This window comes from Notothenia rossii, assembly GCF_949606895.1.
Source record: "Notothenia rossii genome assembly, chromosome: 6".
Taxonomy (NCBI): Eukaryota; Metazoa; Chordata; class Actinopteri; order Perciformes; family Nototheniidae; genus Notothenia; species Notothenia rossii.
In genome coordinates, this window is record NC_136909.1 from 79,853,204 (window position 1) to 79,869,335 (window position 16,132).

A 16,132-nucleotide genomic window follows, 5' to 3' on the forward strand; every position below is an offset into this window, starting at 1 on the left:
CATGGTTAGAAGTGCATGCACACACTCACAAACAGTTACTAAGAAAACTGAGACTCTGGTACAACACATTAAACGCGCAAAAATGAATGTGACAGATCCACTGGATACAGAAAACACACACACACCTGTCTAAGACTGCAACAGGAAGTGACAAGAACACAAGTCTGTTATTTAGAATGATCATTGGCTTATTTGGTAATTAAACATATGACTTATAGTAGCATTTATTCCTTTAGCACGTAGTCTGTGCAAATTATAAATATATCATTATGGTGATACGAGACTCCTCAAAGATTTCGGAGATCGCAATATCCATACCTTTCCTTTTCTAGTTTCAAAGGCTGCATAACAGTAAATTGATCACATATTCTTAACCGAACAGACAGTGTTCTTTATTTGTCTTTAGCCACTTAGCCCTTATATCCACATCACTAATGATAGTTGATCAAAAATATCATGTGTGAATATTTTGTGAAAGCACTTATATTCAACTCTATATTAACGAGCTATTTAAATCAGAAATATTGTGATATATATGATTTGTCCATACCACCCAGTCCTATTTCCATGTTATAAACATCCTCCCGTTACAAACAGTCACATACCAGACTAAACAACGGATGTGCACACAGAAATTACCAGCTAGAAACTTCCTCTCCCCTCCCAACACTCAAACATTCAGGGCTTAGCATTTACCAGTGAAGTCTGTGGGAGATAATAGGGATGAGTGAGAGGCTGAAAGGAGAAGCCATTCAGACAATGACAGCTGTAGAGAAGAAGGCTTTATTCGGCTTCATTAGGATGCTTGGCTCTTGATTAAACACACACAAAGACGCACAAACACTAATACAAGAAAAGGGAAAGCATTTGTCTAAATGAGGCCGAGCTTAACTGCAATGGAACATACTAAACACTATAACACACAGAAAAAGTAAGTTGTTAGCGTGTGTGTGTCACGGTAACCTCTCCCTGCAAAATGAACCCAACAAGTAACCCCACAGCCCAACAAGCCCCCTTACCAAAAGCCCTGCAATGTCAACAAGCTCTCCCTAAACCCTCTCAAACACACACACATGCACACACCTCCTCTGATGCATTCTTAGTCACCCAACCCCAAGGGCCTGTATTGTGTCCTTAAATCCTGATCCCTAGCAGGAAACAAGCACCCCTAAAACCCCAAACAACGGCCGCACAAAGCTCTCTTACAATTACAAGCCCCCGTCGTCAGCTAAAGGAAGGTCGGAAGTTCAGGGTTCAAATAGTTCAAAGTGATCAAGAACAGTCTGAAATAGGGCCAATTCTTCATTGACAACAAATAACGAGTTACAAATGTAACTGCACTGATTTTTGAATCACCACCAGAGGGGGGGCTTTGTACTTGAGTGTGAAACGAACCAAAGTCAACTGTCTGATACTGCCTACATATGGCTGCTGTAAATTACCCAGGTACAAAACTCTTAACTTAGACTAACTTTTACGAGTTTACATTTTTAAAAAGAGACATCGGATCAGAAGGGGAGTGAGGTTGCCCAAAAAAAACTATTAGAGAGAGAGCACCAACATCAGTAGAAGCATGAGGGCAAATTTAAACACAAAAAGCCTTGATTGAAAGGAGCAACAAGATAATAATTATAATAATAATAATGTCCTAACACAAAATGAACGTCATACAAACTAAGTCCAAATATATTTGTCTATGCTGAGAGTACTAATTTATCAAAACAATTCAAAGTTTGAGCGACAGGTTTTTTTTAATAAAAGAAGAAGATAAAACATGTTTACCACTTAAATACCTACAAATCAAATATATAGTTTTTCTACATATACTACTGATTTAAAAGATGGTCTCCCACTGTGAGTATGACATACAATATGATCAGAGTTTATATTGATAACGTTCTGATTTATACTGTAGATCCCCTTGGCATTAAAGCCTTCATTTAGTTTATCGATTGTATTGTTTTACTTTTATTTATTTTATTTGTGCCCAATTAAGTATTTCTGTACGAATACAAGCACTGCGTTACAGTACAGCCTGACATACAACACGTAATGGGCAGTATTTGACACATATTGCATTCTACATTGAACCAAATGTATGTATTTTTGTTAGGACTTAAATATCTTTTCAAAATAAATAAAAGGCACAATAGGCATAAGTGACGTTAAATCCCAAATATTTAAAAGTCTTTTAAGTGATATGGTGTCATCTCTAACATACGCTCTCCATTCCCTAAAACATCTTCATTGAGACTCATTGGCCGCTCCTCGGGTCTTGCAATGAAACCATTGACTCCAGCTTATCGTCACCTTACGACCAACATAATGTTCACATATATGCACAGTGGTGGCACAAGCACAATAGCCGGCAGATCGAGTCATGCTGAGAGGGGATAGCAATTTGAAGCTGAGTCCACACATTTTAGAGGCAGTGGGCTAATCCGGCCAGGCTTTTTAGCCCGCTATTCAGAAGGACAAGGACCCCTAGGATTTGGGCTTGTCCACACCTCAGGGGTAGGGGGGATTATCAAGATAACAGGAAAGGTGGAGAGGGTGGGATGGTGGGCAAAGTGAATATGTGTTCATTAGCAGGACTGTGTGGATTGTTTGCAAGTATGAGTGTGTGGCTCTATATCTTAGTGAGGGGTAAAGGTAAGTAGTTGTGTGTATGTTTGTGTATTTAGAGGGGTTTCTCCCTGACTCCCATCCCAAAAAATATACCCCAGAGCTCTGACAGGGTCACCTCTGGGCCTTTCAAAGCCTCCTCTCAACCAATCCTAATTGATCTCACGCATTACTAGTCCCAAACATGGAATGGAGAACAGGAGGGAGATGGCTGGCTCATTGTTCGACGAACGAGGTCCCGTTGCTAGTGGCTCTCCACACACACACACACACACACACACACACACACACACACACACACACACACACACACACACACACACACACACACACACACACACACACACACACACACACACACACACACACACACACACACACACACACACACACACACACACACACACACACACACACACACACACACACACACACACACACACACACACACACACACACACACACACACACACCTCTGGCATGCCCACCCACCATCTCCCCTTCTACCCCTTTTCTCCTCTCCCCACCTTTATGCTCTCATCTCCGGCTGTGCTAATCCACCGGCCAAGTCAGGAACTCAGTTACCCATCTGGCCAAGCACGACTCCAGCTGGGAGGAGAGAGAGATGGAGGGGGTGGAAGGAAGACAGAGGAAAGAATGGTAAGAGGGGTGGAATGGGAAAGAGGGATGAAGGGTTATACTGTAAGTCATGAGAGGGGAAAAGAAATGAGGGAAGAGAGAAGTCACTATGAGAGGACGAAGAGGAAGAAAGACAGGGAAGGAGAAATGCAAATCACAAACACAGTGAAGGTTGCTCGAGTGCCACAAGGCAAAAACATGATGACCTCCCCATGTTCTCTCTACAAAGGAAAAGGTATTGATCCTATTGTCTCCTTGAAGAGAATAGGGATTATCCGTTCTAGCAGGTTGGAATGAGAGCTGCCGCTGAGCTCTGTCATGACTTATATAGTCTGATCCTAGTGTGCAATGAAGTAGCCTCTGGCCATGACCTTCACCTCTGACCCAGAGTCCTATGGAGCCATCTGGCTGTTTAGCACTAACCCATGACCTTTGTCCTAACCCAACACATGAGAAAAGTATTAAACAACTTCCTATACATGATATCATCAAAGAAGAAGCTCTATTAATGCATAATGTTGTTGTTTCTGATGATACTTAGCATTGTTTCAATATTTGATATGGCTGAGGTGTAATCAAAAGACACATTTTAATTAACTTGACTATAAAGATGTATTGTATGGCTTTGAATGCAACTTACAAATAAACACAACATGCATTCAGCTGCCATCTAATGCAACAGCTCTGCCACAAATGATACCTTCATGAAGTGTATTAAGTTCAGTTGTTGTTCATATTTTCCAAAAGGTGGACATTAAATGACGTATGAATTATTGAGGATGTAGTTTGCATTGGTATTGTACTGCACATTGACAGTTCCTTGTTATTACTATCAATATACATAAGATGTTAAACACAAAAATGTAACCTATGAGTGTTAAAAAAAACTTTATAGGCATCAAAAAGTAAACTTCAGGTGAGAAACGTTGTATTGGATTTCAATAATAATACGAAATTTGGGTGAAAATGTTTAAAGTACCCGACCACGGATAAGCGGGAGAAGATGGATGGATGGATGTTTAAAGTAGCTACTGAGTGTATATAGTTAATGAGAGGAATACACATACGATTAACATGAAATGTGCATGCTTATAAGTCATTTTACAATCCAAATGCTTGTAGCTGACAGAAGTGATTCACTCAGGTAAACAGCAGTCATGCATGTCTGATTGAAATAGCTCTACAAAAGGATTGTAAAAATATAGCAATAAGAAATAACTGAATAGAGCAGAATACAACCCAACTCAACCAGAAGTTGAGCTAAATGCCTCAGAGAAACTTGACAGAATGAAGGTGAGGCCAAGGCTCTTGTGTTTCAGGTGATCATATTCCACTTCATATCATAAAGCATTTGCAAAGCCCTGTTTGAGTCACGCTCTTACCTTTCTCCCAAGCCACTCATCACTGTCGACTGAGAGGATAAGAAGACTGAAGCCCACTTTCCTTCTCAAGGACATTTGAAGGTAGTTGGGAGGAATGAGCATACATGATAAATCGCATCGGAAGCCACACGAGAGACGTACTACCATTCAAAGAGATGGAATCAAACCACCCGCATCAAACCATCAATCAAACACTAGCAGCACACAGCATGAGGCTAACCCAGAGTTTGAGCGTGTGTGTGTGTGTGTGTGTGTGTGTGTGTGTGTGTGTGTGTGTGTGTGTGTGTGTGTGTGTGTGTGTGTGTGTGTGTGTGTGTGTGTGTGTGTGTGTGTGTGTGTGTGTGTGTGTGTGTGTGTGTGTGTGTGTGTGTGTGTCAGGATGGGATGGGATAAAAGTGAGTGCAGGTCAAACAAACTGTGTGAAAGTAACATCATACTGACTCGACCATATTCAAAACACAATGCAAGTAGTAGTAAGATAAAGTAGGTACTTACAGACATTACCGGTGTTGTCAAAACTGTTGAGCACTTCGTTAACTCGGATAGGCCCCATGTTGTCCCTGAAACAGACAAATAAAGATGATTACACAGCGGCATGGGTGAAGACTATTGTTGTTTGAATACATTATAACAGGAAGGAAATTAACAAGATATGTCAGCATGTATTTCTTTTCAAATCTCAATTGCATTGAATAAGAGTTTGGAAAATGAAAAAGCAACATTGAGACGAATAAAGTTGAATTCAACAGCATTTGAATCACTATATTAAAAGGTGTTGTTTAGGTAATGACTTCATAACATCATCTCTTGTATGGGTTGTCCTTGGAGATACTTTGCTCTTCACTTTATGAACCTGCAACGTGTTAAGTTCTGTGTTATCATGAAACGACCCCTTGTTTGGTCGCTGTGCTTCATCTGTGCCAGTTTGAAACTAGAGCCTTATTTGGATCCATTCATGTGTGTGTACCTGAGCAAGGCACTGTACTCGGGAAAGAAGACACTTCTGTACTCCACCCACTGGTCGTCTGAGGTATCACTGGGGTCTTGAGTCAGAAGCCTCTTCCTACTGAAAAGGTCAAACGTTGCAAACCTGCGGACAGACACTTGTTTGACCTCTGGAGCGTCCGTCTGCTTCTGACGCAACACCTGCGTGGAAATATAGGAAAGTTAATAGATTTCAATTTCCTCAAAATAGCACATCTCTCAACTGGAACATTTATCATATTCAATTTGCTGTAAAGTTTCAACATTTGTTTTAATGTTTTGGCAGCGTGAGGTTTCATACAAGAAATCCTTTGGAAGACCATACTTTATAATGGATATTTAAAAGAAATGTTACATTTCAAATGTTCCATAACAACATCATGTTATCCTGAACCTTAATTAATGTTAAATGTGGTTTGTCTGTGTTGCTGTCTATACTTAAACATAATGTATTTTATTTATTTAATCGTTTATTTGGCAGGGAAGCGTAACAGTGCCAGATTTAGCTTTGAGCTAATTTCCATCCGCAGTCCCTCACATAAAACATTTAAGAAGTTTACATTTTACAAGCATAGTAAAAACAAAATACATAATATGCAAAAGGTGCAAAAGAGCAAGAGCAACATACAGAAGTATTTATGACACGGTAATACAATATAGCAGCAACGACATATAAAGTGCAAGAGGAGATACAAGAGCTACCTAAAGTGCAAGAGGAGATACCCCTGTGTTAAAGTTCATTTAGCGGTGATTGCACAGATGTTTGTTTCTCAACCATTCTTTGAGCTGACCTTTGAAGCTATTGAGAATGGGACAATCCCGTGTCTCAGTTGGGAGGCTATTCCACAAAGAGCTGCCTTTAATGGAGAGGACATTTTGTCCAAAAGTGGTCCGTCTGCAGTGGACTTCACAGTCTCCTCAAGAAAGTGGGTTTCTCAAGGATGGTACAGTGGTGGTATGAATGTGGCTTTCTGTCCAACACCTTGATAGCTCTCATGTACAGCTGTTCTATTGGTTTCAGGTTCCTGGCACAAGCAAACGACCAGTTTGTAAAACAGTAATCAATGTGGGATATCATAATACAGCGGAGGTATGACTTTGCAGCATTGACAGTTAAGAAAGGTCTAATTTGTTTAACATTTTGCAAGTTGAATTTAATAGTATTGGATACTTTCTTAAAATGTTTCTTAAAAGTCAAGTTCGAGTCCAGTATGACTCAAAGATACTTGAAGTGGGAGACTAGCTCTATTTCTGCTCCGTTTAAAAACACATTGGATCCTTCGATGTTGACTGGTCGTTTACTGAACATCATGCATACTGTTTTGTTTGCATTTAACTGTAAGCAAATGTTGGTCAGCCAGTGTTGAACCTTGTCCAAAGCTTTTGAGAGACAAGATGAGATCAGCATGATTGTACATATTTTCATCCTGAACGTATTCATTACATTACATAAGTCCTATTTACAGTGTCTATCTATCTATGCATTTTGGTGGAGTCCATATTGGAGTCATTACTGCGCCAGGAGGAAGAAATGCAGAATGCAAGGTGGCCCCATTACAGGGAGCTTTTCTTGGCAGCAGAGTGTAACGTCTGTATAATGCCCATCTATGGCAGAAACTTATCAACTCTACTTTAACAGCTCCCCTGTGAGAGAAGAGAGGGAAACTCTTAGTGGTGAAAAAGTAACTGGAATATGTTGTTATTACATTACTTGATGATAAAGTTACAGTAAGGTTAAGCTTCAAGTTGTCCAATGTCATAGCAGATCATAGTACCAATGAATCAATACCGTAACAGACTGAAACAGGTATATTGCAGTGCATAAGCTATGCCCTTGTCCACATTTCACAAAGCTTAGGCTATACAAATATGCTAATTGAACTACACATTGCAATAGTAATTGTAGGAAACAATGGCTTTGTAGCTAATAAAAAAGAGGGGAAACATGAGAAGGCGAAACACTGGTTGCTTCAGTGTGTTCCCATCATTATTCAAACGTAGAACAAATATTTAAAGATGTTGAACAAATTATAGGCTCTGTGCAATAAAGACACAATCTTGCAATACTGTGCAATAATCACCTTTATAGATATAGAAACACATATAATGTTATAAATGTCCCAACATGTTTATAATATCTCAGCACCTAATATGTCACTCAGTTCTTCCAATTGATGCTCCTCATTGTTAGCAAGGGATGTGTACTATGTTTCTTTATGTTGATTGTATTATTACTAATGTGTGCTTTTTTCTCTATATTTAATAAGTTGGCTTATTCTTTATTATGGCATGTCTTTTTTTAACCTCCTATGCCACTTTTTGCTGTAACACTGTGCATGTCCCCACGGTTGGAATAATAAAGGAATTCTGATTCTGCTTTGTTTTGTTTTGAAGCTAACAATAGCCTACCTGTCTCAGCAGAGTCCACCTGGCCTTCGCCACATCAGTAGCACCACAGATCGGTGAATTAGCTGCTTCTTCATTAATATTTTTCCTCAAAGGCGACGCCGGCTTGGTTTTTTCTGCAGTGTCGATGCAGTCCCTCTCCATTTTATCCAACCGGTGGGCGTAAATAAATCTGCAAACAAATGTAATCACTGTAGGGCTGTCACAGTTACCGGTATATATATAAGGTTATACAAAAAATAAGGCTTTTTTATGGTAACTACACCAACGCACAACTGCTCGCAGATATGCCTGGCTGTAATCACCTGTTACACCCACAATGGATACATGCTACTTCCGTACACTTTTGGCATTCGAGACATGGCAATAGACTATCGATAGAATCGTGCTGAATTGTCAGTTCTAAACTGTAAGGGGATTATCTCAATTTGATTACTTCAGCCTAGCGTTGCTCGCTACGTCATCCACAGCGGGCTTTGTTTAGGAAATCAGGCACGTGTATAGAATTTGCTTTCTGCTGTCAACAGAGGACGTTTCATTTATTTATCGAAACAATACATTATTCAGGTGGAAATACAACGCTTATTTGTCATGCGAAGTGTGTTTTACTGTCGTCATGACTGACATACATTTACCAGGCAGTGATATTAAGCTACTTTGACCCATAAAACCACAGCTTTCATGTGTAAACTAAGATAATTGAACCTTATTTAATCGTAATGGCTGTCCTCTCTTCTTTGCTGTGTTCACCTGCTCGTTTCATTTCACCATTTCGGTTACGATTATGGGATTTCTCTCCTTACAAAAGGAGAACATGGCTCTTGTCCGTCCAACGCTGTTACACATCGGTAAGGGTAATTCGTTTGGGTATTTATATGTATTTATTGAGAGCACATAGGCACAGGAAAACACACGAGCACAATGACAGCACATATGCATAGTTAAAAGCCTTTTAAAACAACTATTAACATGCAACAGACACAAAAGCACACACTTAATCAAGGATAAAAGCTTTAAATAAGAAACGCTAGTTATGGTTAAAATGTTGTTTTTGTTTCGGGTTGGTGTTAAGATTACCAGTGTGATGGAAGAATTACTCAAATCTTATACCTAAATACCTGCATCTGTGAGAAATACTCATTACTAGTTACAAATAAAAGTATTGTATGCTTGTGTAAACATACAAAAGCAAAAGCATTAATATAAAATACTTAAAATATAAAATTTGACCCATTTGATAGTAATTACAATTTCATAATTACTATTACATGCTAATGTGTTCATCTCTTCAGTGTTACAGTTATTGAAGAAGTGTAGCTAATTTACTTTATATAATAATGTGTGTCATCATTTAGAAACTGGCAAGAAAGGAGTATAAATACAATTAATTAACTATTGTTCTCATGTGAATGTGTGTAGACTAAAACAAAGTACAATATTTACCTCTGAGATGTGCTGTAGTAGAAGTGTAAAGTAGTAGCACCAAATGGATGTGCTCCAGTAAAGTACCAGAACTGGAGATGACTGTCTGTTAAAGCTATCCTATAGATAACGTGAAGTCATTAATTATTCAAAAGTAACGGTGTCTTTTCACCAGGCTAACAAAATAGATCTTGTACAGAGCGCAGGCTGAAACTGAGCCCTGTGGATGGGGATCACTGCACTCACACGGAAATGAGCTTCAAGGAAATGGAAACATGAACACATTAGAAAGAAAGCCCAAAGCCTTTAACATGTTTCACATATCACGAACACCCACAAGTTGTTTTATTTTTAGGACAGTTCAAACTCATCAGATCATCATCACAGCTCTGGACTCGAGAGGTACAAGGACTTACAGAAGTATTTCAACAGGAGACTGAAGGCAGCATACCACAGGTTCTCCAACATACCTGATCACTCATTGGTAAGGGCTGCACTTTGCCTTGGGATTTGAAGCTATTTGAATATAATCTCAGTGTTAATCACAGCAGCATTCACTTTGTGTTGCCAGAAACAGTATACATCCTGTGTGGGATTAGTACGATCCACAGAATCATATTAATCTCATTCGCTGTTGAGGCATTTGTGAAATTCTAATTCTTTTTTTTACAATTCACTGTGATTTGCATTGACACAGGTCTGTGGCCATAACCATGTGTATTTCATTGAGAGGGATGGGATCTACAGAGTGGACCAAAGACAAAGTAAGCAGAAAATGTGAAGTTGTAAAGCCAGAAGCTTGACATCAGAGACCTGTAATCATATAGCATTCTGAAGACTAAAGTAACTCATAGACACTTGAATGGGAAATGTTATAAAGAGGACTGAAATCAACCAAAAACTAAAATATTACCTGCAGTTCCTTTTATTAATAAAAACCTATTCACTGCACCTGCAATTTATTAGCATTCCTTTGTAAGGAATCCCTCTTCTGTGAATGACTCAGTTTCCTCGCCCTGTTTGTAGGTGACCCAGAACCAGAGCAGGTGCTACATCTGGGACAAGTCTCTAGGCAGGAGGAGAAGACAGGTCTTATTAATGAAGAAAGGATTCAGTGGATTGTCCAGAGGATACGTCTGTCCCCTCAGGAGAAGCATCTTGCTGCCACACTAAAAACTCCTGACACAGAAGAGCCCAGGTGAAAAGATTCAAATAAACATGCAGAATGTTCTTTCATTTGGCAGTAATGGGTTTTTTATTATCAGAATGTTAAACTTACTGAAAGAATAAATGGATGATTGTGCTGTGACGTCCAGGTGTGTGGTGGTGAGGCTTCGAAAGAGAAACTCTCCTCCTCCTCCTGATCCCCAACACATTGTACTCACACTGGACAAAGTCTTCAGCTTTGGTACGTTTTGAATAGTTTGACCTTGGAGAAATATAATAGAAGTATAAGTGTACTGGCTAATATATAATGTTTTACATGTCTACATGAGTAAAGAGTGGGCCACAGACGATGTCCTGTTCTACACAACTCTGGAGGCTCTGCGCTGCAGTAAAGTGTTTCGATTGGACCTGACCTCCAAAGAAAGCAGGATCACTTCTGTGTTTGAGGAAACTCATCCTGAGTAAGTAGAACTAACATTACATTGGAAGTCAGGGGTCAGAACTGGGAGTGACGTCACATTCGAGTTGACAGCGTGTCAGTAGCACAAGTGGGAAAAAGGGGGCAGCAGGAAAGTTGTTCGCCTTGTTTACAGCTTTAATAGTCACCTAAGCTTTATTTTGTATTTAAAGATATAAAGATCCTAGCAACATATCCACCGATAGAAGATGATCCGAACCATATGTACAGTTGATGACACAAATAATACAGAAGAGCTACAAATCTTATATTATCAAAGTGTTCTCTTGATGTTCATATGCAGAGACTCCATTTTGACCGCTGATCTTGGATGATCTCTGGTATGGCGAGGTATCTCCGAGTTTCCAAGTAGGCACCAATCTGACCTCAAGGGGCGTTCAAGTTCAAATGTCCGACTGGGAACTTAGATATTCCCTCTTCCCAGTACAACTTGAACGCACCATAAGGTCACATCTAAGCTGTGTCTGCTCCCACACCGTCTCTAATTCCTACATGGACCTCTCCACAGTGTGTTTGTGGAGGTTGTTCTTTCCAGAGACCGACAGATACTGAGCATCAACGGCAACAGCAGGAGCAGCTCAGAGGTTCTGCTAATTGATGGAACGACTTCCCATCTAGAGCCTTTCCTGGTTCAGCCACGGCAGCCGGACCTCCTGTACCATGTGGAGCACTGGAGAGAGTCTCTGGTTATACTGGCTAATACAGGGCCTGGGCAAGAATATCAGGTAGCGTTTGTACAATACTCTTACAAACACACACTGGAATACATTTCATCAATATGTAGAAGAATTGTTTCAGAAGCTAAAATGATTTAAAAGGTGTTTATACTTTGGCCCCCTTCAGGGTTCGTACAAGTGCTTTATTTTCCTGTTAAAGTATAAAGTATCAATCGAGAAGTGATAACTAAGGCTTCAAGTGTTTAGACATTTTGGTTTGGATACCTATTAAGTTGTTTTTAAGGGCTTTTATGTTTTTGCTGTAAGTCAATGTGTATAATCCTTAATGGCTATGTTGTGGTTAATCCCAGAAAAATACATTTGGATTTTATGTTTCCTAGGTGTTGCAGTCCCCTCTCTCAAAGCCCTCCATGGCCTCCTGGGTGCCTTTGTTTACCCCTGACTCCGGCACTGTTATCAAAGACATGGATGTGATCGGAGACCACTGTGTGTTGGTGGCTAGAACAGCAGCCGGTGGACTCGTTCTTATCGTAGTCTCGCTGACCAATCCCAAGGAGGCATACACTGTACAGGTCAGTGTGACCGGAAAACTAGATTATAATATATTTTTTCTTTCTTTGCAGGTTTTGACATTATACTAACTTGCTGGCATGCTTGCTATTATTCATAAAACGTTATCCTTTACCAAATTGCTTGTTAAGATGCTTTAAATGTAAAAGGATATCTCTCACACATCAACATATACACAATACAAAAAATATACAGTTGGCCACTTGTATTCATATTGATTGTATGCATTAATCTCTCCCTAGCTCCCCTCCTGGGCCTGTAGCATCCAAACGAAGAAACCAGGCATGGCAGACCGAGGCACTGTGTTGCAGTTCTTGATTTCATCTCCAGTCCACACCCCAATACCGTACAGTCTGTCCCCTGAAGATGGGCTACTTTTATCAGGCTCCAAAGATGGTTCCTCCCCAGGGGCCCAGGGCAGAATTACCACCACCCGCTTAGAGGCCTGCAACCAAGTGAGAACACTTGACACATAAGACGCATGCACTCACACTGAAACAGTATCGGCTGTGGGGAGGCTCATCATCTCCGTGCTAAGACTCAAGTGTCTACTGGTAAAGCTCTTTTGGCAACCAGCCACCAGTAGAACACTGTCATGCACACACACAGCTAAGACCTAGAAGTGCAGATCTGATATATGCAAAACAAATTATCAAGAGCTGTTTCAAGATCATTTAACATTTTGAAATGTCTCCCTGCCTGTAGGATGGTACCTTGGTGCCAGTGACCCTGTTTCACTCAGGACCTGTGGGGGGTTTGAGACAGGCTCCTCTACTCGTCCATGTCTACGGAGCTTATGGCAGAGATCTCAACATGGAGTTCTGCCCAGAGAAAAGGCTTCTGCTCGAGCAAGGCTGGACTCTGGCCTTCTGCCACATCAGGTAGTGTATTACCTCTGTAGCAGCCCGCAACGGGGACATCTACATTATTATAACTGCAGAAGTATAGTGCAGATAAAGTAAAGAGAATAGACTTGCATATACAAATATAAAAAAGTATGCACATGTTATTAATAAATAAAAAAACAAGTTAAAACAAACAACAGAAGAAAAGTGAACATAGATGTACAGTATATATAGTATTAGTTAGTATTACAGACTGGTCCGGCAGTGGCTCAGTCAGTAGGGGCTTGGACTGGGAGCTGTAGGGTCACCGGTTCAAGTCCCAGAACATACCTCAAATATGGAGTGTGGACTGCTACTTGGAGAGAGCGCCCACCTCCTGCCCTGCCGTGGTGCCCTTCAGCAAGGCACCGGACACCCCCCTTCCCCCTCATTGCTTGGAAAATACACTCTGGAATTGTGCGTTAAAGTGAATCTGTGTTATTTCCCTTTGCCCCTCCTAGAGGTGGAGGAGAGCGAGGTCTCTCCTGGCACCGACAGGCCTGTGTTGAGGGGAAGCAGAGAGGAGTGGAGGACCTGCGAGCCTGTCTCCATCACCTCTTCTCTTCAGGAGTCTCCTCTCCTTCTCTCACCGCCCTCACAGCCTGCAGCGCGGGGGCTGTGGCCGTGGGAGCGCTGTGTAACACACACACACACATGATGCGAGCTGTCACACTGCAGGTAACATGTTAAATCATCAGAGACGGCCTGTGGTTGTGTGCAACGGTCTTGGAGTGTGTAGATTTGAGTGTTACTTTTTTTTAATTGATTACACACATCCAAAGCCATCTCTTCTACTGTGTTCAGGCTCCTTTCCTGGATGTGTTGGGATCAATGGAGGACCCCAGCCTGCCTCTAACTTTGGAGGATAGAGAAGAATGGGGGGACCCAGTCGGAAACCCAGAACATAGACCCATCATCTCCTCCTACTGTCCCCTTCACAACATAACCCCTCAGGTACAGGAGAAAGTTTAATTAAGAGTTACATTTGCCCTATAGGTAACATTTTTAAATTCCCACATTTTGGTCCAATGTGAACATAAATAAAAATTGTTGATCCAAAACCCTTTAAAATACAGCAAGTTAACCATCTTTTTGAATTTGTGTTTTTATATGAGCTAGTGTTACCCATCGATGCTGCTGACGGCCTACAGCGGTGATGCCAGGGTTCCTCTGGCAGGTGTCCTCAAATACACCGAGCTGCTAAAAAAGGCCATCCATACACACTTCACCTTGAATCCAAAATCAGGTATGTGCACACACACACTGTACACTCTTCCACACATGCTATCACAACACTTATTCTCCTGATGCATATGTGTGTGTGTTGTGTTTGTGCATCCAGGCTGGTTTTCTCACTTGTATTTGTAGGTGTGATTTGTGCATCATCAGATGTTTTAACGGTTCAGGGTCAGCTCCCAACAGTAGTGTCAGTGTGCATGTCTGGAGAGGCGGCAGAAACTTAAGCAATGCCTGGGGAAACTGCCAACAGCATCTGAAGTTCATGACCAAAGTATAGCATAGGTCACCTTGCTGTGTGTGTGTGTGTGTGTGTGTGTGTGTGTGTGTGTGTGTGTGTGTGTGTGTGTGTGTGTGTGTGTGTGTGTGTGTGTGTGTGTGTGTGTGTGTGTGTGTGTGTGTGTGTGTGTGTGTGTGTGTGTGTGTGTGTGTGTGTGTGTGTGTGTTTTTAATTGCTCTCATTTCCCCATAGACAGGCTCTTTCTCCCTCTCACTTATAATCTGCCTTCCCCACATTGGTGGTACTCCTCTTTACACCCCTCTCTCTCTCTCTAGCACCGCCTCCACGCTTCCTGTTCCGAATGCACACATTATCTCTCTCACTTTCCTGTTGTTCATACACCAGGCGGCTTAAGTGTCTGTGTATGTGTGTGTATATGTCTCTCTAATCTGTCTCCCTCTGTTCTCCGGAGTCTTTGATAAAGTGCTGATGGCATAGACACATGCAGGAGGGGGGGGGGGCAGATCCATTAGCATGGTAAAGAGATAGTGTATCAGAGCAAGAGATTAGACGCCTCAGACTGGGAGCTGTCAAGGTCAAGACCGCACTTGTGAAACAGCCCGTACCACTGAGACCAGGCTGGGAGGGATAATATGGTGGGGGGGAAGAGGGAGGGCAATATCAGATGGGATCACGAATGAATGAAAGGAATGTAAAGACATTTCCGATAGAGGGGTTGATTTGGGGAAACTGGACAGAGAGAAAAGGGGAGGAGAGAAAGTGGGTATATAATAAAATGTGACAAGAAAAGGCAAAGACGATGTTAGAAATCTTCTCTCCTCCCTGTTCTGCCTTTGACCTCCGTCTTTCTGTCTTATCCGTTTTTTAAGAATATGAACCGGCACCAAACATACTTCTGAACATCCAACCTGGAGAAAATCACCTCGGACCAGAAGACTTTGAGCTGATGCTGGAGGAGGTAATGCGTTCACATCATAATTTGTGTATCTGCCCTGTAATAAAGTTTTTAGTATTTATACATTTCAAGATGTCCTTCTCTCACATCGTTACAATCCATTTAAAAATGCAGTTTACCCAAATCCAAAAATAATCTTAACTGTGCCAGAGTTAATAAGTATGTTTTCCATTTTGAATTCAGCCCAACTCTATCCTCACACTTTGAACAATAGCATTTGTTTTATCAGATAAGTTGCTCGGTACAAACTGTGAAATGTGTCCTGTCCTTTCTCCCGGACACAGGAAGCCCTCAGGCTAGCATTCCTTTACACAGAGCTGGGCCTGGAGCCTCCTCGGCCCCAACGCAAGCGGAGGAGATAACACTGCTATCAGGAGCCAGGAATCAAACAACTACCATTACTACAAAAACTCTGATGGCACTTACTGCCTAATCTTTAACAACACCAATGAAAGAGAAGACAACA

General features: G+C 41.2%; 2 protein-coding genes across 4 annotated transcripts in view; one reads left to right on the forward strand and one right to left on the reverse strand.

Annotated features, from left to right (window-relative positions):
• Nucleotides 1-9,856, reverse strand: part of camkmt (calmodulin-lysine N-methyltransferase) — a 113,439-nt gene extending 103,583 nt beyond the window's left edge. Inside the window, exons 1-4 of one of the 2 annotated variants that reach the window (XM_079690383.1) lie at nucleotides 9,480-9,856; nucleotides 8,040-8,208; nucleotides 5,614-5,792; nucleotides 5,142-5,206 (exon numbers count right to left, since the gene is read on the reverse strand). In XM_079690383.1, the coding sequence (XP_079546509.1) occupies nucleotides 5,142-5,206; nucleotides 5,614-5,792; nucleotides 8,040-8,180 (385 nt within the window). In that variant the 5' untranslated portion in view covers nucleotides 8,181-8,208; nucleotides 9,480-9,856. Of the gene's footprint in view, nucleotides 1-5,141; nucleotides 5,207-5,613; nucleotides 5,793-8,039; nucleotides 8,209-8,341; nucleotides 8,475-9,479 lie in introns of those variants that run through there. The other variant, XM_079690384.1, reaches the window with a different exon arrangement.
• On the forward strand, nucleotides 8,539-16,086 carry prepl (prolyl endopeptidase like). Of its 2 annotated transcripts, XM_079690381.1 has the most exons (15): nucleotides 8,544-8,884; nucleotides 9,814-9,942; nucleotides 10,156-10,222; nucleotides 10,485-10,656; nucleotides 10,775-10,866; nucleotides 10,960-11,086; nucleotides 11,612-11,828; nucleotides 12,161-12,352; nucleotides 12,593-12,805; nucleotides 13,056-13,231; nucleotides 13,696-13,912; nucleotides 14,039-14,188; nucleotides 14,354-14,480; nucleotides 15,581-15,669; nucleotides 15,951-16,086. In XM_079690381.1, exons 1-15 carry the CDS (start codon nucleotides 8,756-8,758, stop codon nucleotides 16,026-16,028), a joined length of 2,175 nt encoding a protein of 724 aa, XP_079546507.1. In that variant the 5' UTR covers nucleotides 8,544-8,755; the 3' UTR covers nucleotides 16,029-16,086. The 2 variants fall into 2 exon arrangements, 1 of the variants encoding a protein (XP_079546507.1); XR_013809746.1 differs by lacking the exon at nucleotides 15,951-16,086 and having other exon boundaries at nucleotides 8,539-8,884; nucleotides 14,350-14,480.
• The last annotated feature ends 46 nt before the right edge of the window (nucleotides 16,087-16,132 follow it).